General features: G+C 53.4%; 1 protein-coding gene across 1 annotated transcript in view; it reads right to left on the reverse strand.

Moving 5' to 3' along the window:
- Sptbn5 (spectrin beta, non-erythrocytic 5) overlaps nt 1-24,652 on the reverse strand; it is a 44,716-nt gene that overhangs the window by 8,430 nt on the left and 11,634 nt on the right. Inside the window, exons 14-51 of the mRNA XM_021179151.1 lie at nt 22,730-22,873; nt 21,518-21,670; nt 21,091-21,221; nt 20,628-20,867; nt 19,413-19,700; nt 18,265-18,505; nt 18,001-18,140; nt 17,748-17,847; nt 17,018-17,188; nt 16,553-16,717; nt 15,963-16,177; nt 15,492-15,678; nt 15,060-15,260; nt 14,741-14,857; nt 13,558-13,703; nt 13,054-13,189; nt 12,728-12,873; nt 11,786-11,900; nt 11,600-11,710; nt 11,200-11,382; nt 10,699-10,899; nt 10,392-10,541; nt 9,859-9,963; nt 9,371-9,538; nt 8,742-8,891; nt 8,469-8,660; nt 8,165-8,257; nt 8,003-8,005; nt 6,591-6,706; nt 6,387-6,501; nt 5,497-5,610; nt 5,243-5,361; nt 4,881-5,046; nt 4,338-4,526; nt 3,991-4,068; nt 3,281-3,453; nt 891-981; nt 652-798 (exon numbers count right to left, since the gene is read on the reverse strand). Of these exons, the coding sequence (XP_021034810.1) occupies nt 652-798; nt 891-981; nt 3,281-3,453; nt 3,991-4,068; nt 4,338-4,526; nt 4,881-5,046; nt 5,243-5,361; nt 5,497-5,610; nt 6,387-6,501; nt 6,591-6,706; nt 8,003-8,005; nt 8,165-8,257; nt 8,469-8,660; nt 8,742-8,891; nt 9,371-9,538; nt 9,859-9,963; nt 10,392-10,541; nt 10,699-10,899; nt 11,200-11,382; nt 11,600-11,710; nt 11,786-11,900; nt 12,728-12,873; nt 13,054-13,189; nt 13,558-13,703; nt 14,741-14,857; nt 15,060-15,260; nt 15,492-15,678; nt 15,963-16,177; nt 16,553-16,717; nt 17,018-17,188; nt 17,748-17,847; nt 18,001-18,140; nt 18,265-18,505; nt 19,413-19,700; nt 20,628-20,867; nt 21,091-21,221; nt 21,518-21,670; nt 22,730-22,873 (5,700 nt within the window). The remainder of the gene's footprint in view (nt 1-651; nt 799-890; nt 982-3,280; nt 3,454-3,990; nt 4,069-4,337; nt 4,527-4,880; nt 5,047-5,242; nt 5,362-5,496; nt 5,611-6,386; nt 6,502-6,590; nt 6,707-8,002; nt 8,006-8,164; nt 8,258-8,468; nt 8,661-8,741; nt 8,892-9,370; nt 9,539-9,858; nt 9,964-10,391; nt 10,542-10,698; nt 10,900-11,199; nt 11,383-11,599; nt 11,711-11,785; nt 11,901-12,727; nt 12,874-13,053; nt 13,190-13,557; nt 13,704-14,740; nt 14,858-15,059; nt 15,261-15,491; nt 15,679-15,962; nt 16,178-16,552; nt 16,718-17,017; nt 17,189-17,747; nt 17,848-18,000; nt 18,141-18,264; nt 18,506-19,412; nt 19,701-20,627; nt 20,868-21,090; nt 21,222-21,517; nt 21,671-22,729; nt 22,874-24,652) is intronic.

Genomic DNA, 24,652 nt, shown 5'->3' on the forward strand with positions numbered 1-24,652 from the left:
GGTACCATGGCGTCAATGAGCAGCCGCACAGCTGCAGTCTCTTCAAGCTGACTGTGATGTGGGGCAGATTTCCATTCCTTCTTTCTTTCCAGGGTCTAACCCTTCCTCCCCCACCCCCTATCCCCAACTTTTTTTGAAACAGGCTCTCACCACACTGCCCAGGCTAGCTCAGACTTGCTCCCCAGCACTGTCTGTGATCCCCAGTGCTGGGATGACCCACACCACACCAGGCTCCATCTAACTTACCATGCTGTTACCAGTGCTGACATTATGGGCATGTGCCCTAACACCCAGCCTCGCAAGTTCCTTAATCTGTTTGTCTTCCATGCAATGGAGTAGCAATGATTATTGCTCAAATGAGGTAACCTAGCCTAGCACAAACTACTAAACAAAGTTTGATAGCACGAATAATCAGCCTCGGGTCAGGATTCCTTTCCAGAAAAGAAATGTTAAAAAAAAAAAGATACTCTATTTTGACATCTTGAGCTCCAGATGTTTCGATATATTTTCTGTAATTATCAGCTGTTACCTAGCACAGTGCCTGCACACAGGAAGCATGAGACAGACACTGGTTATCAATACTATGATTCAAAGCCAGCTGCAGGGATGCTGGGGGCCGGGCTGTGGCCCCCAGGACCCCTGGAACCTCACCATCTGGAGCTCCCGCTGTTGGTGAACACTGGCATCCAGCTCAGCCTGGAACTTCTGCTGCTTCTGCAACTGTGTTTGCATGGTGGCTGGGTCCTGCTGGCCCTCATCCAGAGCCGCCAGGCTCTTCTCCCTCAGCCATGCAGTTACCTGACACAGGGAAAGCTTTGCTTTCTGTAACCTCTGGAGAGCCCCTGAGGAAGGTGAACCCCCACAACCCTCTCAGCCCAAGTGAAGGGAACCTCATTGGAATCCTGCAAAAATGTCCGAAGCTTCTGCAGCTCCTCCAGCCGGCGTCCCCGGGCCCTTGCTTGCTCTGTGAGTGCCTCTGTCCTGCAAGAAGAGTCTCATGGACCCCCAGGCTCAACCTCCAGGACTGGAGAGTGTCTTACCTCCCCCTGCCCCCTGTCTGTGCAGCACAGCCTTTCCTGACCCATATCACAATGGCCTGGAGCCGAGGTTTTCTGTGAACCAAAGGCACATATGTTTCCTCCTCATATTGCTATCACTTATGTTCATGGCATAGCCCACTATCTGAGGACACAAGTGTGTTTGGAGATAGGTCAGCCGTAATCTGAGAGGACAGGACAGGTGTTCTTGTACAAGGAGGTTAAGGCAGGACACACTCAAAGGGGTGACCATGCAAGAACATGGGGGAAGCCTGTAATCCAGAGACCTTCTATCACCTTGATCTTGACCTTCCTGCCTCTCAAACTGTAAGAAGATAATGTCTGTTGTTTCCGTCATCTAGCCTGCCACACTTTGATATAGTAGTCCAGACTAATATAGACCCGAGCACCTTACAGAAATGTGTCAGTAACTGACTCCCAGACACCACCCCCCCCACACACACTGGTGTTCTAACACTCAGCTGCACCCTCTCGCTGACTTGCCCAGGCGGACCTTAAATTTACTCCCTAGCCCAAGCAAGCCTGGCGCTCTTCCTGCCTCAGTTTCCCAAGTAGCTGGGATTACAGGCCTGAGCCACTAGAATGGTTTTAATTTTTTATGCTATTTTTACATTTTATTTAGTGTGTGTGTACACATATGTGTGAGCATGCGTGTGTAACCAGAGTGCATATGGAGGTCAGAGGATGACTTTCAGGAACTGGTTCTCCCTTTCTGCCATTGATGCCAGCATTGCAGCTTACCTGACAAACGCTCTCATCTGCTATGCCATCATAACAACCCTACCCCATTTCTTTTTAAGACATGGTCTCACTGTGTAGCTCAGCTAGACATCAAACTTTCCATGTAGCCCAAGCTGGCCTCTAAGCTCTTGATCCTCCTGTACCTTCAGCAAGTGCTCAGATTACAGGTGTGTGCGAGAACGCCTGGCTTGAGCCATGGTTTTGATTACACATTGGTGTGATGTCAGCAAGTCTTTCACACACACACACACCCCACATTTTAATATTTAACACATTTAAAATATTTGCTATATACAAACTATATTAGGTATTAATTTACATATTACAGATATACACCTCTGAACCAATCAGTTCCTCATCAGTGGTTCCCCTCACTGGTGTTAACACCTACACCAAGGGGCATGGAGTTGGGGGAACCAGAGGTTCTACTGAAGTGACACAAGCCTGTATGGGGGAAAGATCAATGACACCATGCTGGGGCTGACTGCCCATCAGGTCCCACTTAAGGTGTCAGAGCTGGCAAACTCACTTGTGTGTCTACTCAGCCCTCTATGAGTACCCAGGAAGTCCACCTGAAATAATGAAGAACGCTGGGGCCTGAGAGGTGGCTCGGCAGAACCAGAGGGCCTGGTTTCTATTCCTAGCACCCACATGGCAGTTCACAATCATTTATAACTGTAGTCACGGCCTCTATAGGTACCATGCAAGCACATGATACACAGACACACATCCAGGCAAAGTGCCTACACTCACAAGATATAAACAGAGAGACTGACAAATGAGAGGAGATATACTGGCCCTTCTGAGCACTATCCCAAGGAGCCACAGAAGTGGGAGGGTAGCCTCAGCCAGTCTGGTCATGGCTTTTGGCTGTATCTGCCTTGGTCTACATGCTGGGGTTTGGGGTGGGGGCTAGGGCAGCTGTGCAGGAGGAGCTGTTATGAGGAAAAGGCAAGGCTAGTGTCATAAAATGGGCATGCCATGAAGATCTATGGTTGAGCTTCTGTTGCATTAGAGATCTTCAGCCTACTTGGGAGGGACAGGCACGGTGCTAAGATACTACAGCCCTCAGAGACAGACTTAACTAGGAAAGCCGGGCACAGAGAAACCCTGCCTCGAAAAACCCAAAAACAGCAACAACAACAACAAAGACTTAACTAGGAGAGTAGAATTTGCTTCAGGCCCCACCCATTAGGTAGTAGAGAGACTCGGGACTGTGGTCCTGTCCCTTCCTGTCATTAAATCACTTCCACTGGGCTTCCTAGTGTGAGCTCCTTACAGGGTCAAGCTGGGATAAAGAAGAAAGTAGACACCATATGTTGTCTGATGGATAGCAAGCTCACACACCACCAGCACGTGACCCCTAGGCTTTGGAAGAGGCATGGAGTTGGGCCAAGAAGTTGAGAGCCAGAAAGAAAGAGCCTGAGATGGATGTCCACACTAGCTCCCCCCAGCTCCCACCATCCCAGAGCCTCGGGTACCTCAGGAGCAGGGCCTGGCATCTGTCCAGGATGCTACACGCCTCAGAGTGTCCACCCTGGTGCAGGCTGTGGGCTGTGACCTCCAATGCACGGATCTTTTTTGCCTGTGTCTTCAGGCCCTGCTCACGCCTCTTGAGCTTTGACAGAAGGGTCTCCACAGTGACCAAGGGGTCCTGGTGGAAGCAGAGACCCATGCTAACTATAGGGCTGACTCCACTCCACCCTGAACTGTTTCCCTCTAGAGCCAGCCTAACAAACCCTTTCTACAAAGTGGTTGTTCTCTACAAAGTGGGTATTATTTAAACCCCACAGGCTGCCTATGGCTTCAGGATGGCATCTAGTATCCATTCTCAGGGCAGGTTGAGTACTGCCCTCTCACCTCTATGCTCTGAGTAAGATCTCTGTCTTACTCATTATTCTCCCAAGTCCCTGTGAGTTACACGTATCTATTACTGGAGTTAGGGTGATGTTGGAAGGAAGACAGAGGCAAGGAGAGTGGTAGGAAAGAGATCAGAGGGAATGACCAGCTGGGCTCTAAGCCCATTCCCTTGGCTCCTAGGACACACCCTATGGACGATAACCAAGGGCAAGAAGTACTTAGGACTGATGGTAACTGCTCAGCAGTGGGAAAGACCTTGACCCAGAGAGCTTGACATTCTGGCTAGCTTGATTGGTCTTATCTGTCCTTCCCACTCCTCTTGGACACTTACCGCCACTCCCTCACTAGCCAGGGAGGCCTCTTCACTGTCAAGCCAGCGTTCCACCTTTTCCACAGAGCCCAGAAACAGCTGATGAAAAAGGACAAGAGAAACTCAGAAGAGGGCTAGGGACTATCTGGGTGTGTCTGTGACCTTCTCTGCCTAAGGACTACCTGGGTGTGTCTGTGACCTTTTCGGTGGTTCAGGTTGGAGAACCTGAGGCCTGGCTCCATGATACAGGCACAGGAAGACTGGAAGGAATACTCAAGGCAGTCTTTTCAGCTTTGGCTTTGACCAGAGCTGTGGGGACATCACAGGCCCTGATAGCAGGGTAGGGTGGAAGCTGGCCTGGGGCCTACCTGCTGCTCCAAGGCTTGCTGTAGCTGCTGTTGCCGCCCCTGCCAGGATTCCCGCAAGCTACTCAACCCCTGCTCTACAGCGGCCAGGGGCTGGTGAATCCCAGAGGCCTGTGGGTAGCCAGATGCAAGCAGCCGCTGCCCCATGCTTTGGACCAGGTTAAGGCTCTCTGTTCGGATGTCCAGCTCAACCTATAATAGGCCTGAGATCAGTTCCCTGTGGGCTGAGGCCTACCAGAGGTCCAGCAAGAAGGGGACGGTGGAAAAGGACAAGGTTGGTCAAAAGACAGAGAAAGGTTCTAGCAGGGGTCAGAGGAAGGGGTGGGGTAGTGAGGGGTGACATTTTTTGTTTGTTTTTGTTTTTCGAGACAGGGTTTCTCTGTGTAGCCCTGGCTGTCCTGGAACTCACTTTGTAGACCAGGCTGGCCTCNAACTCAGAAATCCGCCTGCCTCTGCCTCCCAAGTGCTAGGATTAAAGGCGTGCACCACCACCGCCTGGCAAGGGGTGACATTTGAAAGGCCTCGCACCTCAGGACTGTGGCTCACCTTGTATGCCTGGTGCTCTTCCAACATGTACTGGATTTTCACAGGGCTGCAGGGGGTGCCCTGTGTGGCCATCTCAGCCTGTAGTCCCCGGGCCCAGTCCTGCAGATCCTGCAGCAGGGTCTGGAGTTTCTGAACTTCATGGCCCACATCCAGCAGCTCCCTCCTGCTCACAGGACTCATTAGTAAGTTCTAGGCTCATGAGTCCCCTTTCCCTCATGCCCAGCACCCTTTAATCCCCTTGGCACAGAAGATCCATGGGATGGGAATTAATTGGTAAATGATACAGAAACTCAGGAGAAAGTAGGGGCCAAATGCAAGTGTGTGAGCCGAGAACTGGAGGGAGGCTCACGGGCTCGTACCACTTCTGGGCTTTGCTCCAGACCTTCCACCAGCTGTCCATCATTTCTTGCTGCTTATGTCTGAGGCTGTGGGCAACCTCGGGACTTTCCTTGCAGAGCTGGCCAATCCTACCTTCAAGAGACTGTAGGGAGAAAGGTCGGAGGTTGTAGGCAGCAGGGGCTTTGGCTGAGGGGGTGGGTGTCTTAGCATGACTCTCAGGAATCCACCAAGGCCCCCTTAAGGATGTGCCCAGGATCTGCGTCCCCCAACTGCACACCTCCACCTGGGTCTGGATGAGGCCCATCTCCTGCTGCAGCACTTTCTGTCTCCACGATTGCCTCTGTACATTCTCCAAATTTTCAGTGCCCTCTGAGGCCCAGATCAGGGATTCCTGGGAGAGAGTGAGGAGGCCGCCTTTTAGCTTCAGCTTCCCCCTCACTGCAGAAGCCTGGTTATCTAGGGTGGCAGGTAGAACACAAGGACTCTGCATGAATCCCTCCCTGCTGCCTCAGAGGGACTGGAGCAGCCACCTGGACTTGACCAGAGGCATTTTAGAACTTTGGGTCTGTACTTGCCTCCAGTACAACCTGTGTGTGGCACTTCCTGGCATTTTGTCTCTGACTCCAGTCCCTCTGGGGAGGGATCTCAGAGGCCTGAGCTAGCTCTGAGAGAAAGATCCAGTGGAGGAGGAGGCCGTGCCACATGGGATTCTCGGGCCACATAGGTCTTAACTACACTGTCACAGCTGCAATCCACCTGCATTCCTATGGGACCCCCACTGGGCCAAGCCTCTTATGGGCTTTAGACTTGCTAAGGGTCCTGGAAAAACAGGGTGTGCTCTGGTCTCCAGACCCAACACACATCTGGGATAGAAAGAGGCAGGGTGAGTGGCTTAGGGGCTGCAGAAGTCTCATCATCAGACTCCCTGGAGGACTCCTGGGAGCTGTGGGGGTGGGGTGGGGTTCTATAGTATACTCCTCATCAGATGCCCTGGAGGACTCCTGGGAGCTGCAGGGGGGGGGGGGTTCTATAGTATACTCCTCCTTAGACTCCCTGGAGGACTCCTGGTGGGATAGAACTGTAAAGCAAAGGTGGGCCAGGGGTCATGGAACACTCCAGGCAATGCTGCTCCAAACTCAGTGCACAAGGGGACTTTTCACTACCTACCTTCTCTCTGATCCGCTCAATAACGTCATCCAGTTCCCTGGACAATCTATGTATCTCCAGGGCTGCTTCAAGCCGCTGCTGATAGAGGAGCAGGTTGCCATGGAAAGTCTTCCACCTGACCAAAGGATGGGGATGAACCTTGCAGCCTGAGGTGGCACTTGGCCCCTCTCCCAGCCCCACTGTCCTCCCCTGGCTAAGACTGGCCTATTGTTGAGCTGGTTTTGCCGCTGGCAGATGGTCTCGGATTCCTCAGGGCCTTGGTTCTTGAGCTGCAGTGACAAGTTTTTGATTCCCCTGATGTGGGCGTCATCCACTGTGACCTACAGGGAAGGTAAAGATGAGGATGCTTCTAGCACTGCCGGTTCAAGGCCTCGTCTTGGCATAGCTCCTGTGACTGCTCCCTTGGGAAAGCAACCACAATCTTGGGGCACTCAGCTGTGCCTCTTGCCGGAGATTAGCCCAGCTGGGTTTGTTGATGATTTTATACTCCCTCTGGAAGGGTGGGAGGGTCACAGGACCCCCACCTGACTCAGGTGCTCCATTCCATCTGTTGTATGTAATTGGCTTAATTGCACAAGGCCTAGAGAAGAAGCTAGAGTGTATCCACCCGAGAAGGGTATGGAAGAGGGCTCCACCATCGCTCTCAGCCCTCCTGGGTTAGGCTCTTCTGCTTGTGGGGAGGAGCACCCACGCTCCTGTGTTATGCTCTGTATGGAACCCCAGCAAACCCCACAGCAGTAAACTTTGTCTCATGTCTTGACTTGTTGTTAGGGCCTTGGGAGAAGGGGTAGATATTGTTTATGTCTCTTCACCAAGAAGGAGTTTTAGGAACTGTAGCACATTTGGGGAATAAGAGTCAACTGTTTCCTCTGAAGTGACAGGTGCTGGAGGACACCCCTCTCAGCTACAGTGAGGAAGACCAGCCCGGAACCCACAACCTTAGAGTCTCTCAGGTGAGGACTGGGTAGGAGGGAGCAGGTGGACACAGACTCAGTCGTGTTTAAAGTTAAACATGGAACTTGGACACAAGGCAGGCTTACATGTCCTCAGGGAGAGGGGAGCCCCAACAGGGTGGATCAGAGGCTTCCAGCTCCCTACATTTGTAGCATCTATAACTCAAAAGCCCTTTTCTATGGACTGGCTCATCAGAGAGATGATCTGGGAGCACGGCAGGGCTCAGCAATCACAGTGCTCACTCACGGCAGGTCAGGCCCAGGGCGTCCCTTCTTGCTGTACCATCTGGTTTGACATCTGAGAAGCACCACCACCAGCTAAGGATGTGTTGGAGTTGCCCCTCTATGTTACAGAGAAACAGACTCCTGGTAAATTTGGTGGATGGTGTGGGGGAGGAGATAGGAGATACTGAACCACTCACACTGAAGACGACATTAATGACCACACCCAGGCATAGGCTCTTTCTTTTAAAGAAATTTTGAAACAGTAAGTTATGATTGCAATTTTGAATGCTTTCAGAAAGTTGCAAAATTGTTCAGCGGCTCCATTAACTAATTCCCTGCTTCTTATCATAACATTGAAACCAGACTACCAAGTTTTCCATGAGAGACATAATTCTATTACAGGTGTGGAATCATTTGACTGTCACCACACACGGGCACTCCCTCACTGCTGAGAAAGGCATGATACCCATTTAGAGATGATGAAATTAAGGACTGGCCAGATGAGCTCGCTTGCCTAAGTGTGTCCAAGTAGTGCAAAGTTGAGCTTGAACCTCCAGACAGATTTCCCAATGGGAGACACTAAGTCAACCCCTCCCTCACAGAGCCTCTTACCTGTAACCTGCGGACTTGTCTGCAGAGCTGCAGGCAGTGCTCAAGGTTCAGGCCAATGTCACAGCTGTTCACCATCCTCTCCTGTGGAGGCCAAAGGTGGGGAGGTAAGGCTTAGCTCTATCTAGCCACTTGGCCTGTAGCTGGGGCAGGGTAAGAGAACATGGATGCTTGCGACCTCCCACCAAGGCTCCTACCATCATGGAGCCAGAGCACCGAAGACCTTGCTCTTTCCCACCCAATCCTTTAGCTCTTGTCCCCAGGCCCCAAATTCCCTATCCAGAGGAGCCCCCACCTTCTCCTGGATCCAGGTCTCTGCTAGATCCACTCTCTGCAGGAACTCCAGGAAGTTGTATCTGTTCTCCAGGGCCTGGCCCTGCAGGGTCACCGCCTGCCTCAGCTTCTCCCAGAGGTCCCGCAGGGCCTCCAGCCTCTGGGAGACCTCTCCAGCTTGAGGGTGGCTCTGACTGAGGAGCCCTTCACCTTGCTGGGAGACATAAGGGCACACTCAGCACCTTTCTTCTTACCTCAGCCATCAATACTTTGGCTGGGCTGAGGCTGGAGTCACCTTGGCAACAGAGGTCAGGATCTGCTCCTGAGCCTGGACCTCAGCCCTGAAGGCCTGGTGTTTCCTCAGGTGCTTCAGATAATCCTTTAGATTCCCAAGAGGGCTCCAGGCTCTCAGCTGCTGGACCCGCTCCTGGATCCAGTCCTCAGCCTGGTGGGGGTAGGGCACAGATCCTATGATGATGCTCCATCATGAAGTGCCCCTCCTTCCCCTTCATCCCCTTCTCCCCACCAGAAAACTCCAGGGGGTGGGCTACTGGCCTCAGGGGCAGGGCTGGCAGTATCTAATAAACAAGAACCACCATTCTAGCTCCGGAAGCCATGCTTCTGCCCAGGCTGAGCCAGGAACTTGAATGAGAGTCTATTTCAGAGGTGTGAGCCCCTTGCTCCAGGAGCCCATACAGCTGTGTTCCCCTGCCAATAGCTCTTCTTTGTCTTGACTCTGCTACTGCTCGGTAAACATGAGTCTTAGCCCACAGGGGCTGCCAATCAAATATTCTGGGCTCCAGCCTGGCCCTTGGGATGCCATTTAACTCTCCAAACATGTTTTGTTTATCATAGTGTTATAGTGTGAATGTCACCTCAAGCTGTACAACGTAATAGGCAATGGACAGGGAATGGTCCTCTGACCTGGGTTGCCGCCCTGACAAAGTTGCCTATCATCAGGGAGGTGTGCAGAGCCTGGCCCCGGCTCTCTGCCAGTTCCTTCACTTGAGCCCGGTGCTCCAACATGTGGCAAACCAAGTTCTGCCCCTTAGGGCTTGAAATCGTCTTTAGTTGCTCACGCAGAGCTGACTCCTGTGGACAGACACAGCCTGCTAGTCTACTCTAGTAACTTGACTATCGCCTTTCCCTTAGTTCTGCATGGTCAAGGGCTGGCTAATGGCCCTGAAAATAGCCAAAACCGATCTTCTTTCAGTGACCTCAGAATAAGTAAATGCTCCCCAGGGGTCCCTGCAGTGTGAACCTCCCCAGCCTGAGTCTTTTCTTGAGCCATATGTACAATTCTATCCCTAGTTCTACGGACACATTAGCACTGTTTCTGAGCATACCCCCAGCCACCAACCCCCCTCTTGAGGACTCACTCCCCCATCAGCAACTATGTTCAGGCCTGTCACCTTCTTGTCCTGGAGAGCTAGCACTTTCTGGAAGATCACATGCTTTCGGATCAACTGCTCCACCTCTTCCACAGAGCTCCCCAGGCCACTGGCTTTTAGGAATGCCTAGATCAGTCCACGGAAAGGTCAGAGGCTCTGAGGGCTGCCAGCACAGCTGAGACAACAACCCTGGGGCCTGAGTAGCGCTGATATGAACACGCACGCAAGCATGGGAGCAGTGAAAGGAACTGGAGCCCAGGTTGGAGGCCAGCAGGACAAAGTGGAGGTTATGTGCAATCTATTAAACTCCATGGGTCTCAGCTGCATGGGGAAAAGCAGTGCTAACTCTCGCCTGGGCATGCTAGTAGAGACCATCATGGTACCCTAGGGATCTACACTAGTCACCCGGGAGGACCCACCCATAGCCTTTTTGCTCCATGTCCAAAAAAAAAAAAAAAAAGCCAAAGACCCGGGAGGAAAGGGAGGAGCAGTCAGGCAGGGAAGAGGATCAGGATAGGGAATATTAGGGCTGTGGCTGTGGCTGCAAGACCTGCCTCCTGGGCTGTGAGAACCTCCACCAGGTGGCCGCATTGCCTGAGGAGGCGCTGTTCTTGAAGCATGGCCTGCAGCCTCTCTTGCTTGAGTGCCCAGGCCTGGAACACTTGGTCGCGTTCCTCCTGTAGGGTTTGAAGCCCATCCTGGACCTGAAGATGATGCGGGAAGATGGGGTGGAGGAGGGGCACTAATAGATCCCAAGAGAAACCTTTGAGGGGAGACTGATGGAAGAAACAGGAGGTGGGGGTGGGAAGGATGCAGCCTAAGGGAGGGCAGGGTAGGCTGGGAGCTTGGGGAAATGCCCACCTTAGTGGGTGTTCCTGCTGCCAGCAGAGCTTGCTGGCCCATCTTAGTGGCCCGTTGCTGCAGCTCCTCCTTGGCTTTTAGTTCTGCCCACAGCCATTGATGGGCTCTGAGCCTGAGCAAAAGGCTTTGGGGTTCCCAGGAGGCCTCCTCCATCTGCAGCTCCTGATGCACGCTGGCCACCCAGGAGGTATAGTCCCTCACCTGTAGGGAGGGACCCCAGGAGACAAGAGGAGCCGTTGAGAGGAGGCTGATGACAAACAACTGCAGCCAGCCTGAACCCATGCGTATATAGAGACATCAAGCTGTCTGACTCAGGACTTGTAGCAAGACTACACGTCCCTGTCACTTGGTTTCTCTGCCACCATCCATCCCAGCCCTCCCAGGGCCACGGACCCTTGCTCTTGCCCCTTCTGATACATTTTCCCTCCAGAATGGGAGGGCCTCAGTTCATGTGCACATCTGTATATACATGCACCCCTCCCAAGGGAAGAAAGCCCTCACCGCTGTGTGGAACCGGACCAGGAGATATCCTCGTTCCAACTGAGCCTTGCGCTGCTCCATGCACAGCTGGAGGGCCTTCCAGGCTTGGGTCACAGCTTGCTGCTTTTGCTGGACAGCGGCAAGGGCCTGAGCTCCTGGACACAGCCCCTGTACTCTGCCTCCAGCCTTCATCAGTTCCTGCACCTAGCAGGGAAGGGTAGGAGAGGACAGTTGTTTCTTCACAGAGACAGAAGGACCTGAGCATCCTGAGCTATGGTCCTGCTCTGAGGAGTCAATCCCAGAACTTCTTGGGCAGAGCTCTGCCATGCATGACAGGCCCAACGGGAAGAACAAACGGGCCAGGCTGGTGGCCAGCGAGGGCCTGCGAGGGCCTATGAGGCAGGGCTAGCATCCTGCTGACCTGCTGCTCCATGCCTGCCAGCTCGCATTCCAGCCTCTCATGTCTCTGGAGCTGGTTCTCTACCCCACACAGGTCCTGGGCCACATCGTTAGGGAGGCTTGTGGCTTTCTCCTAGGGTAGAAAAGAGTCAGAGCAGGGTAGAAAGGGCCCTGAGTCTGGGGATCCACCTCCTCTCCGGGTTCATACCTGAATCTGGGTAAGGACTTCCAGAAGGTCTCTGTGGACTCTAAGAGTGATTTCGGCGTCATTGAGCAGACGGCTTCGGGCCTGGGTCAACTGCCACAGTTCAGACCAGGAAGTCCTACTATGCAGAAGAACAGCTATGGATCAGCCTGCCTTCCCTTCGTGGTCTGATCAGCCCCCTCCTCTCTGGGTGGAAGTCATGGATTCCCTCAATGCTCCCGAATGGGGCTTCCCCTTTGAGTCTTTTGCTTCTGGCTCTCCTTTCCTACAATCGTTGCTCCCTTACATGCTTTGCCCAGGCTCAAAGGCTTTCTCCAGGCCGGGCAATGGTGGCGCATGCCTGTAATCCCAGCACTTGGGAGGCAGAAGCAGGTGGATTTCTGAGTTCGAGGCCAGCCTGGTCTACAGAGTGAGTCCCAGGACAGCCAGGACTGCACAGAGAAACCCTGTCTCGAAAAACAAAAAACAAAACAGAACAAAACAAAAAAGGCTTTCTCCAAGCCAGACTTGATGCTGAGGTTATGAGAGCATCCGACCTTTCCTTAGGCTCACAGGCTAGAGAAGGGCCCCGAGCAGGTGGGTGGACACCTAGGACTATTGCAGGGGAGAGCTGTGAGCATGGGGGCTGTGAGCTCCGAGCTCATGGGGAAGCCTCCTTTTCAGCTCAGGGAGTTCCGATCCATAGCTCCTCCTCCAGGCCCTGGGAGGCAGTAATTGGAAAAGTGTCCTGGGGGCTGGGAATATCTGAGTGGTGTCCTCAGCCTTATCTTCCACCACAGACCACAGCCTTCGGAGGCCTGGCATCTCAGGGACCATTCCCTCTCTAGCTCTGAGCAAGCAAGGCCCTGTGACCCTCAAGAGTGTGCCACCTCAGAGTGTTAACCCCCAAGACATTGGGCCAGCACTTTCCTCAAAACCCAGGCCCCTGCAGGCTGTCTCACTCACTGTATATCCTGCTGCCTCTGGTGAGCCTTGGGGGCAGCACTGTGTCCATGCTCTTGTAGGCTCTCTGCCAGCAGTCGGCAGGTTTCCACTCGCTGGACACCAGTTTCAACCTGGTACTGAAACTTTGTAAACTCAGTGCAGAGTTGCTAAGGAGAGAGGGGAGCAGACAATGTACTCAGCAATAGAGTAGCCTCGTGTGGCCACAACACCAGCACACTCCACCCAGAGGCATAGTCCATGACTTCACTATGCCTTCTCCACCCAGCCCATCAGGACTAGCCCCCACCATCCAGCATCGTGTGTCTTTCCTGCTGCTAGCCCCTCACCAGCACGTGCTCATGGTCCTCTCCAAAGGTGTCCCCTCCTCTGGCCACCTGCTTCCTGCTGGACAGCCAGCTCTGCAGGTCCTCAGCTTCTCTCATGAACTCATGTAGTCTCAGGGTCCCCTCCAGCTCCTGCCCCCTGTGGTGACAGCCAGGGGTTTCCCAGATGTTAGCTACCTGCTCACTCCCCTAGGGTCCTAAGGCTGAAGGATGGAGTTATTCATGATCCTTGCCCAAGCCTGTGACTTGGGGAGAAGACATAAGAAGGCCAGGGGACAGAGGACATTGGCAAGAAATAGAGAACTGAATCAAGGGCCTAACGTCCTGCTAAGGGGGCTTTTACTGAAGATCTTCTAGAGGGGCGAGTAGCACACAGCAAAGATTCAGCCTTCTCCTGGTACAACCCTAAAGGCCTGGGATCCCACCAACATAGGGCCATGGCAGGGAACAGTCAGCTGTGGTTAGGGTCCCTGTACCCACTGATGAGGGGTCCACAATGTCCCTCACCGTTTGTCTGCCAGCTTCTGTAGTGCCTGCAACTTCTCCCGTACCACACCCAACCGCTCAGGGGCCTCAAATCCAGCAAGGGTCTGGAACCTCTGCTCGAGATCCTCCATAGAGCTCCAATAAAGAGCTACCTCCTGCTGGAGCATCTGCCAGGGTCAGAACACAGGCAGGGTGGTCCTTCATCTCTCTCACATCTACCCCCAACATAACCTACCCATTCATCCCCTCAACGTGTTCATCCAACAACTCCCAGGCTTATCTCTCTACCTCTCCACTCATTCAGTTACCAGTGTACTCCTCCATCTATCCACTCATCCGTGTTCATCCACTTAGCTTCACCCATCCACCCATTACCCACTTATGTTTACTGTTTTACAAAATGAAGATATGCTCTCCACCCCTAGGGGGCTCACTACTTAGCAGGAAATAGTCAATGGCGGGAAGCTTGGGACAAGGATGGGGAGGTTCAGGAGGCATCATGTTGGACCCCAACACAATATGTAAAGATGTACTAAGCTGAGCAAGCCTGTCTGCATGCCCGGCACACGGAAGCTGCATTTGGCCAAGCCTGCAGACATACCCTCTGGGAATAGCTCACTGAAAGTCCTCAGCCACAAGACACCCCAAAACAGTGACCACTGAGGCACACAGGAACATATCCAGGAGATTTCCGTGACAAGAGGCAGGAACACAGCAGGGCAGAGGCTGTGGAGCCTGTTGGTTCTAGGAGTGTGCTCTGGCCTCCCTTCCTCCCTCCTCCTTACCAGGGAGGTGTGTGGGAGGGGATGGGTTTTAGGATGGCAATTGGGTTAACAGAATGGATGAGGTTTAGAGCCCCAGAGAAGGACACCTATGAAGGACATGGGGTGGCCTGAAGCACGTGACTGAGGAGTAGGAAAGGGCTCAGAAGAGATGAAACAAAGAGACAGAGGCACCCCAAATCTTCATAGAGACACGAATCAGGCTCCATATGGCAATACACTCTCCTGAGTCACAAGGCTGGGCTGTACTGGCAGCAGGTGTTCAGGGAGGAGGGCGAATCAGGAATTGGGTGGGTGGCGGATGGGGATAGGAAGGAAAGCGCAGGGTTCTGTGTTTCAAGACGTAGGATGTGCCCTTTAGAATGTCGCAGGCCTCCTCCTGGCCCACTGTCACCCGTGTGGAGATGCTCAGGACACAGTACCTGGTGTTTCCTAATGAGCCCACAGGTAGCTTCCTCATCACTGCCATAGTCCTGACTGCTCGCCAGAGGCCGCTTTTCCTCCACCCAGGTCTCCATCTCTGACACGTTCAGAAAGTACTGCAATGAATGACAGTGACTTACCCTGTTGATCTTACCTGGGACCCTTCATCACCCATCCTGGTTACCAGCAGCCTGTGAGAAGCCTCTGGGCACTTATGGGAGTCTTAGCCCAGGGCTTCCATCACAGGCCTCCCTCCCCGAGCCCTGTCTCCCATAGCTGGTCTGCTATTCTGCAGACTCCATCCTCTTGATCTCCTACCTGCTGGACAGTGACAGCCTGTTGCAGGCAGTGTGCACGTTCTTCACACGCCTGCTCCAGTCCTGCCCAGTGGCCTTCTAGCTTCTGGCACTGATCCACGATATCCTGAGCTTGAGAGTGCCCAGAGGCTGCTAGACGCTGACCAGAACTTAGCACCCTGTGCATGTGCCTTACATGACCTTTCACCTCAGCCTGGAGCATCTGCCACAGAACAGTGGGAGTCTCTTAGCCACAGATGTCCAGATTAGAACCACAGAGTGTCTCTAGTTCTAGATCAATACAATAAGGATACCCGGAGAAAAGTGGATTTGGAAATCGGGACACCCAAGGAGAATAATTTAGAGGCCAGGACACCCTGAGTGGTGGCAGGGGTCTTCAAAGGTCAGGGAATGAGATGTTGGGGGCGTGGCACAATATACATGGTGCTGCTACCTTGTGCTTTCGTTGAAAGCTGTGGGCATCACGCCAGCACTGGGCAGGGCAGTTGGGAGTGGCATTGGGCATGTGCTCAGCTGCCCATGTGAGCTCCAGGTTGCTAAGGAGATTAAATTCATACAGCTCAACTGAGGTCTGCAGTTGCTTGTGTCGGGTGGCTAGCTTGCTCTGCAGGGACTTGAACCTGGTAGAAGGAGAGAAGATAAATAGGATGGAGAGGGAGCCAAGACCAGGTCATGGTCTTTTCCTTATCCCCACCAGGGACCCATGAGGAACAAGGCCGGGGAACAGAGGGAAACCTCTGCAGACAGAGAAGCAGCCTTTGTGGTGCAATGTCCTGCTTAGGACGCCTAACTCTGTCCTGGCACTCCCACTCAGAAGGGAGAGAGTAGATGCCTAGGTCCCCTAGGTGCCACTCAGTCCTTAGGTTCACGAGGCGTGTGTGGAGGGTGAGGATGGCATAGCCACCTCTGCTGACACTTTTGGCTCTCCTCCAGGATGGTCCAGGAAGTGAATGCATTGTGGGTCTGAGAGATGAGGGCATCCATCTTGCTGGCCAGTGCCTGGCTCTTGTCCTCTAGCTGGCAATGCTGTCTCTGCAGCCTCCGGCTGGAGCACAGGTCCTGCCCAGTTTCTGTGCTCTGCAGGGCTCCCTCCAGATGCTCCATTGCCTCCTGGACATCCTGGGGCAGGTGACAAGAGACTGTATTCACCTTTCCCTGCAGCTCAGCAGGCAACCCTGCCGGAGGCTCCGAGTCTACAGAGTTCCCAGCCTTAGATTCACCACAGAGCCATCAGGTCCTGCCAACTGCTAGTGTGCAAACCAATTATACATCTTCTCTGAGCAACTTGAGTGGTGATAATCACACTCTAGACACACAAAAGCCACTCCTGTGGTGGCCTACTGCACCTTAGCCTTCTCTAGGCCAGAGCTCTGTACAGGACTTCATGAGGACAGTCTCTCCAGCCCTTTCTGTTCTGCCCAATCCCATCCTGTCCCAGCCAAATCCTGGTCTTCCTCCTTGTGTCCCCATCCCCACCCCACATTCCCCAGGGACCTGTATTAGTTCTAGGAGCTGGTCCTGCTGTCTGATCTGAGGCAGCCTATCCCCTCGATCTTCCATCTTGTGGTTCAACTCTTCCCATTTGTGATTAAGGCTTTGAAGTCTGTCTTGTATGTCCTCCTGTGCATATGGGTTTCTATGCAACAGTTCTTTCCCAGCCTGGAATGGAGACAAAGGTCCAGGCCATTTTTTGATGAGCTGCTAGGACAGCACCAGCCACAGCCTACTGTACGCAGGGGGCAGGAGGCAGGTTGCTGGCTACAACTGCTTTCCACTAGCTGCCTGAAATGGTGGCAGCTTTTGGAGCTGATTTGAGTGTCTATCTACGGGGACAGCCAGCTAAGTGCAGGAGGCAGACAGGACCCTTCCTTCAGTGACTGTGCTCCATAGAAATAGGCAGGGCAGTGTGTGTTGGGAATCTGAAGATAAGAGGGCCTTACCCCTGCCCAGCATCCTCACCTGCTGTAGCTCTTCCATGTACCTCCGGGAGGCTAATAGCTCACTCTTAGTTATTTTGTGCCACTTGAGTTTCTGCAGAATGTTGCTTCCTGCTTGGGAGCGTTCATCAGCCACCCTGGGCCACTTCTCCTCCATCCACAGCATTAGGCCTTCTGCAGCCTGCTTCCATTCCTGCCCGAGAACCAGGAGAGAGGGGGTCTCAGAACCCAGAACCTAGGGAGAGGGCTCTGTGGGGAAAACGAGATCCAGAGCCAATTCTCGGGTACAGGGGAAGAGGGTAGAGCTTGGATTGTTCTGATCCCCAAATGGGGCAAGGACATTGTGCCCAAAAAGTAGAAATGCCGGTCAGGTGCTACTCTGACAGATGACACCAGATTGAGTGTGGCTCTCTTAATCTACATAGGTTCTTGGAGGCCTGGCCTGGCTAGAGAGTCACACTAGCTCCTGAACACGCATCAGTGTTAAAGGTCTGAGGCTGTTTCCCTTCACCCATGCAAACCCTGGCATGCCAGACCGTGAAGGCAGTATGTAGTAGGATAAGGGGTGGGGGGTGGGGGGTGGGGGGCAAGTCAAGGGGCCTTTCTCTGAGGAGCACAGTGACCACAGCTGTGGCTTCCTTATGGAAACAGCCAAGAGCTGTGCTTCAAGGCTGGGGACAGAGCTCTGTAAACAGGATCACACTGCCTCAGTGCTGCTGGGGATGTCTCCTGCAGACCAGGCAGGCAGTCACCTGCAATTGGAGGGAAGCCAGCAGCTGGACCCTTCTCTGCTCACTCCTCTCTTGGACCCTGGTCCACTGGGCCTGGGCACTGTGCAGCAGCTCTCTGATCCTGGAGTGTGCGGAGAGGAGAGGGCTCTTCTCTGTCCTGAGTCTCTCCCCCTCCCTCCCCCCCTCCCCCAGCCCAAGCGAACCCTGCGCCCTTAGTCCCCCGGGCTCAGACAGCAGCGGCCCGCCCAGGCGCCAAGAGATGCAGCAGGCTCACTTGCTCATGGCAGCTGGATGGCTCAGAAGCAGCTTCTCACCACGTGCACGCAGGGCCTCTGCCCGTGATCCCAGGGTGCTGTGGAGCCACCCCAAACCCTGGTGCTGCTGCAGCAGGCTCTGGGCCTCCCTTATGTCCTCCTGGTACAGAGACCTGAGGTCAGCCCATCCTCAGGGACTTCCTGCCCACCTTCTGGACCCAAGGAGGCCCAGCTCCCTCTAGGGGCAGTAGGGTGACACTTCATTTCTACTTCCCGAACATTACCCCAAGGTTGTCCAGCCGCAGTAAGGCCTCATGGCTGGCACAGGTGGCCATGAAACCATCCACTTCTTGGCCAAACCTCTGCAGCTCCAGCCCCTCCCAAAGCTTCTGCTGTCTCTGCTCCCACAGAGCCTTCAGCTGCTGGCTGTGCTGGCCTAGGAGCCTTAGAGCACTAGCCACTTCCTGGGACTGTGGAGAGTCTGAGACTGCCACCAGCTGACCCTGAGCCTCCAGCTGCTGCAGCCTGAGAAAAACAACAGACAGAGCATCAAATCACATCCATCCCTTCTCACGGCCGCTTCAGTCCTTCATCGCAGAGCCCTGAAGTGAGGCTAACTGGCTGACCAGTCCTATCGGCTCACTTTCTCTAGGACAGCTGTGCCCTGGCCTATGAATAAGATGGAATGCAACAGGCTCAGCAAAGTGCTCACGACCCATGTCACACCCTCCCTAAGTAGATGGCTAGTGGCATGCTGGGACAAACACAGCTCAGATCCCTCAATCCACACACGCCTGCTGTCAGGGTCGCTGGACCCTTAGACCCAACAGAACAGGTGCCCTTTAGGATAGATGCTGCCCCCACATTCTGAAAACAGGTGGCATGCATGGCCGTGGGAGGCAGGAAAAGCCAGCACTTCCTCTAAGCTGCTGCAATCCTAAAGTGGCTTGGTGTATGTGACAGATGGGGGGCAGGTGCTTGTTTCTTAGGGCCCACTTGATACCCGTCAGGCTCCTTGGAGATGGCAGAGCCTGGGGGTTGTACATGGTGGCTGTGTTTGCTCACAGAGCTGCACATCACTTCTGAAGGAAGTGAGGGGGTAGCCATCTTAGTCCACTGGTGGGTCCTGGGCCCTCTGACTGTGGAGGCCAGTAAATGGGTCAGAATGGGAAGCTAGACTTTGGGGGAAATCATCATCTTCCCTGTAGGATGGTAGCTGGGCTAGAACTGAGAGCCTCTCTGGCAGCTCAGTGTCTGGAGGCCTTTCCTAAAGTATGCAGGTTGCCTGATGCAGGCCTGGGTATCTCCTGCAAACCTGCCTGCAGTACCGCCTAGCAGTACTATGCTAGATACCGGCCTGACTCATGACCCTGGAGACCACATTGCTTTGGCCTTTCTTTTATGAACTCAAAACCCTTGGATCTGTCCTGACCTCTCTTCCCACAGGCAGGTCTCCTCCTGTAGGGTTCCATGCCTCCTCAGTGGCCGCTGGGCTGAGGCCTCACCCTGCCGCTCCTCTTTGCTGCACAGCTGAGCCCGGATGTCCTCTGCCCACAGCAGCAGCTTCTGGCTCTCCTGGAGGATGCCTTGCTGAACCCAAGCCTCAGTCTGGACCTGGATCTGCCGGGCCACCTGCCCTTGCGCTTGCTTTAGCAGTGACTGCAGCATCAGGACCTGCTCCCAAAGCAGCCTGCCCTCTGCGGAGCCTGACTCCATCACCCTGAGGGATTTTAACCGCAACAGTCAGTGCCCCAGGCCTGTGTCTCCTGGGAAAGTCCTGACAACTCTGAAAGTCCACCCCTCCCCTAGCTAGAAGCAGCACAGGCGTAAGGCTCTCCCTTTCTCTGAGTGTCGGAAGCCAGACCCCATCCAAGGCTTTCTCAGGGGTCCTAATGAAAGGACAGAGGTTGCGTCCTTGCCCAGCGGTAGACCTTGCAAGGTCCAGATTGGGGCCTGGGCCTTGAATGAGTTAAGGTTTCAGTTCCTGGGAACCTGTCTTTCCCCTCTGAAAAGCTGTGGTTATCAGTCCTAAGATAGCAGTGTCTGGGGTATCCTATGTTCTCTTGCCAGCATTGTCTGATTTAGCTTTCTAAAGACCTTGGCCATTCTCCCCCTGCACATAGCATATAAGATGTTGTACTTCTTCATAAGTTTGCTTGGCACGTGGAAGCTTGTGCAAAGCCTCTCAGCCCTGGCTTTTATGTCTCCTTTATCTTCTCACCTCCTGGGCCCCATTTGAGGCTTGTTAGGGAAGAATTACCCGCTGGTCCGGGTCATGAGAGCGCGTTCTCACGTCAACAGTCTCTGGCGGCTGCCCACACCCTTCCAATAGCCTATCTTGGCCATCTCCCATCCCAGTTCCTGTGCCCTTCCTCATTTTAGTTTTTTAAAGATTTATTTATTTATCTTATGTATGTGAGTATACTATAGCTGTCTTCGGACACACCAGAAGAGGGCATCAGATCCCATTACAGATGGTTGTGAGCCACCATGTGGTTGCTGGGAATTGAACTCAGGACCCCTGGAAGAGCAGTTAGTGCTCTTAACCACTGAGCCATCTCTCCAGCCTCTGCCCCTCATTTTATTAGAGCTTCCCTCTGTCCTCACTGTTTCCCCGGCACCATCACCACCCCAAAGCTGGCCATACTCTATAGTTGCTCTTTGGAGGTAGGAGATCTTCTTCTCCAAAACCAGGACCTTCTGCTGGGTCTGCTGTAGGGTATGATGGCTGTCCCCAGAGCTTCTTGTTCCCAGAGTCTCCAGCCTGCTTATCACATTTAGCAGTTGGGCTTGTATGGGTTCAGACTCCTGTAAAAGACTGCACACCTCCATGCCACGTGTCAGCTGCAGGAGTTTCTCCTCCTTCAGGGCTTCCAGCTGCTGCCACCTGAGCAGAGGATCCAGGGATGTATCCAACACAGGAACACCTCCCATCTACCCAGCGACACCTACCTATCTGAGGCCTTAGACTGGGCCTGCCAGGGCAGAAGCCTCTGGCTGGTGGCCCTCTGCTCTCTCCTCACTGCCTGACACCATCTAGCCTCTCCACCTGAGGATGCCCCGAGCAAGGTCCTGTCCCACCCTGCATCCCCATCCCTCATTGTCACCACCTCTGCTTCAGGTCCTCCTGTTGTTGTTGGATTTTCGAGATGTGTCCTGGACATCTCTGCTTCAGTTGTTCAGCAGTGCTGATGGCCTCTGCCCAGTGGCCTTTTCCAGTGGCCAAGGTCATGAGAACATTCTGAGGCAGAGGAGGAGGAGGAGGAAGAGGAGGAGAGAGGGGAGGAAGAAGAGAAGGACCCAGACCTCTGGAAGGCTGGCTCTTCTCTCTCTCCGTACCCCTTTTGGGTGACAAAGGACCTTGGGATGCTTGGCTCTAAGACATTCTGCTCACTTTGAGTCACTAGCCCCCAGAGTCAGACCTACAGCCTTGGACCCTCCCCAGAGAGGACCAAAGTAAATATGGTGACTGGGACAAAACCGTTAAGCAATGCCCCAGTGGTGGAAACTCTGGTCTCCATTACCTCCGTGGCTTACCTCATATTTGAGTTGTATGACCTCTAAGTTGTCTCCCTGGGGCTGCAATGTTTGGAACAGTGCTGTCTGCTTCTCCAGCCAGGACTGAAGCTCCCTACAGGAGCTATAAAAGCTAAACAGGGCGACTGACTCCTCCAGTCGGGTCCTGTGAAGCTGAAGAAGAAGCCAAGGTCAGGGTGTAGGGACAGTACCCCACGGGAGGGCAACCAGAGAGGTCCCAGGTGTGTCCCTGCCCACCCAAGCCACTAAGGATCAAGTCTCCTCTCCACAACTGTGCCCCTTGCTATCTAGCAGAGGGATCTGGTGAGAACCAACAGATGCCATGACAGACCCTTTTGGTTGGTCTTATTTGCTCCAGGGGCTTCACCTTGCTCTGAGGCTCCATGAGCCTCTCCAGGCTCTGCTTATCCTCTGCCCTACTGGGCTCATGGCCTAGGCCTCAGCCTTCTCCACTGCCCCACTGGGCTCAGGGCTTAGGCCTCAGCCTCCTTCACTGCCCTGCTGGTCTCAGGGCCTTAGCCTCAGCCTCCTTCACTGGGCCAATTCCCAGCCTTTCTTCAGGACCCAGTTGGCTTCTTCAGTATTGCCTGCCCTTGGATCTGTCTTAAGTCTCTGTTTAATATCTTTTCCTTAAAGGTGCATCCTGACTCCAACCTAACCTGCATAAGACCACCAAACCACAGCCAGTTAAATACTTGTTGATATCTTGGTAACACTGTAAGATCCTTTAGAGTAGGAATCATGTCAGTCACTGCTCTGCTTCTGGGATCATGATATAGACTCTAGCTCAGTGGGTCTCAACCTTCTGAATGCTGTGGTGACCCCTAATCATAAAATTATCTTCATTGCTACTTCGTAACTGTAATTTTTGCTGTTATGAAACACAATGAACATTATCTGATATGCAGGGTATCTGATATGCCACCCCTGTGAAAGGGTTGTTCAACTCCCAGGGGCCATGGCCCATGGGTGGGGAACACTGCCCTAGCTTACGGTAGGGGAATGACTAGCCTCCCCTCCCTTTTCTTTCTTGTGGTGCAGGGAATTGACCTCTCGGGCCTTAAGTACACCAGGCAAGCATGATTTCCCTTTTCTGGATTTTGGTCATGGACACCTGGACTTATGCAATCTTCCTGCCTCAGCCCTCAGAGCATCTGGGAATAAATGTGCCATAGGTTCCACTATGGATATTTCTTAGACAAACAGCATTACCTTTGCCAGGGCCCTAACGTTCTCATAGCTCTGGCTCACGTCAGCCTGAGCCTGGAATATGGCGCTGGAGTCGAAGTGAAAGTCATTCTCAGCCTGCAGGGCTGTCCTCGGGCCTTCTCCTAGAAAGCCCAGGCCAGATAGCACCTGTGTAGGAGGAAGGCCGTGTGTCCACACCTAGCTCCTACCAAGTGGCAGGATCACCACCAAGATGGGGTCTGTGGTTGTACCTGGGGTTTCTTCTCGATGCTGTGGATGATGGCCATCCTGCTCTGACTGTCTCTCAACTCTTCAAGCTTCCAGGTATGCAGAGCCTCTTCTGGAAGCCAAGAGACATACACTCTTATGAGAGCACAGGACTCAAGGGCTGTTTGGGCCCTCCTCTTCCCTAATCACTACAAGGTGGATCAAAGTCATTTGGTACCTATTGCTTCCCCGTGCCTGGTTCTGTGTGAAGAGCTGTTAGAGGCTAAAAGGATTGAGCTGGACCTTCCCACTGAGGCTCATGAGTCTCTCGGGACTGCAAAACTCACAGGCCCAGAACAGGTAGGACACTATCTAGGGTTATACTTGGGGTAGGCAAGACCTGTCATCATGTGTAATAAGTACCATGGCTGTCCAGGGGGAAGAAGGGCCAGATGGTCTGGATATTTAAAGAGGGAAGGCAAGGCCCACTGGAGTCTGTCCAAGAAGGAACATTTGCGGAGGGAAAGGCATGGTGTTGTGGTGGCAGCGGGTAGGCAGACAGAAGACACAGCCAGCACCCCTCTCTGGGAATGAGAAAGCATGTCATCTGTATTTTTCTGTCCTCTGTCCCTGGGAGAGGGTGGGTGGTAGCAGCAGCAGCAGCAGCAGCAGCAGCAGCAAAGCAAGCCATTGTACTCAGGCATTGTTAAGAGTAGGCACAGAAAGGGATGAAAGTATAGAACTTGAAGGAAGACCTAGAAAATCTCAAACTCTACCTAGTTCACGAGACCATCTCATCTAAACTTCGCTGGTGTGACAAGCCCCTTCCTGTGGCTGTTTAGAGGCAGGGGCATGCTGCCCTGGGCAATACAAGCTGTTTCAGATAACTCCAGTTACTTCTGTCTGCTGAGCCAGAGTGGTCATGAAGAAAAGCTGGGAACAGGCCCACGGAGGGGCTGAGGCCTAAGCCCCGAGACCAGTGGGGCAGCATGTGCCTTTATCCCCAGAGTTCTGAGCTCAAAGCAGCCTCCCTTCAACTTCTTTCATTCCGGTTTCAGAAGGCCCAGACAGCCACAGGGAAGATGTACAACCTTCTCATTGCTGACAGACTTCAGACTCTCACTGCAGGTTATGACTTTGTACCTCTAGAGAAGAAGGCTATCTGCTATCTGCTGGTGTGAATACTGGCTGCCTGGTGCTGCTAAAATTTGAGTCTCCCCCTGGGGTCCTCCAATGGTGTCTCTGCCAAGCCTTTTCCAGTCTTCTGGAGGTTCCTCCTATATAGAGGGACAGAGGTCCTGTTTAGGTGACCAAGTGGCTTCCCACCTGGCAGAAGCACAAACTCTGTAACCCTCCTGCAATAGTGGGAAAAGCAAAGACAGAAAATGCCAGGAGCCAAGCCTGGTATCTCTGCCTTTGCTTACACCAGACAGGGAGAGAGGACAGGCAAAAAGGCACCAGAGAGCTTCCATTATTTAACAAGTAACACTCAGGAAAAACAGGGCTCGAGACACAGGAAGGAACCACTATCGCCCTCTACCAAAGGAATTGTGATGGTGTAATGCAATGCTAGGAGTGAAATGTCACAGGCCCGGTGTGTGTGTGTGTGTGTGTGTGTGTGTGTGTGTGTGTGGAAACAGCCTTGGACAAGGAATCAAAAGGCCTCTTTGCTGGAGAGTCCTTAGGTCATAGCCTGCCCCCATCTCACCTCGATTAACTCATTTGTAAAGGCTGGTGGTA

This window comes from Mus caroli, chromosome 2, assembly GCF_900094665.2.
Source record: "Mus caroli chromosome 2, CAROLI_EIJ_v1.1, whole genome shotgun sequence".
Classification (NCBI taxonomy): Eukaryota; Metazoa; Chordata; class Mammalia; order Rodentia; family Muridae; genus Mus; species Mus caroli.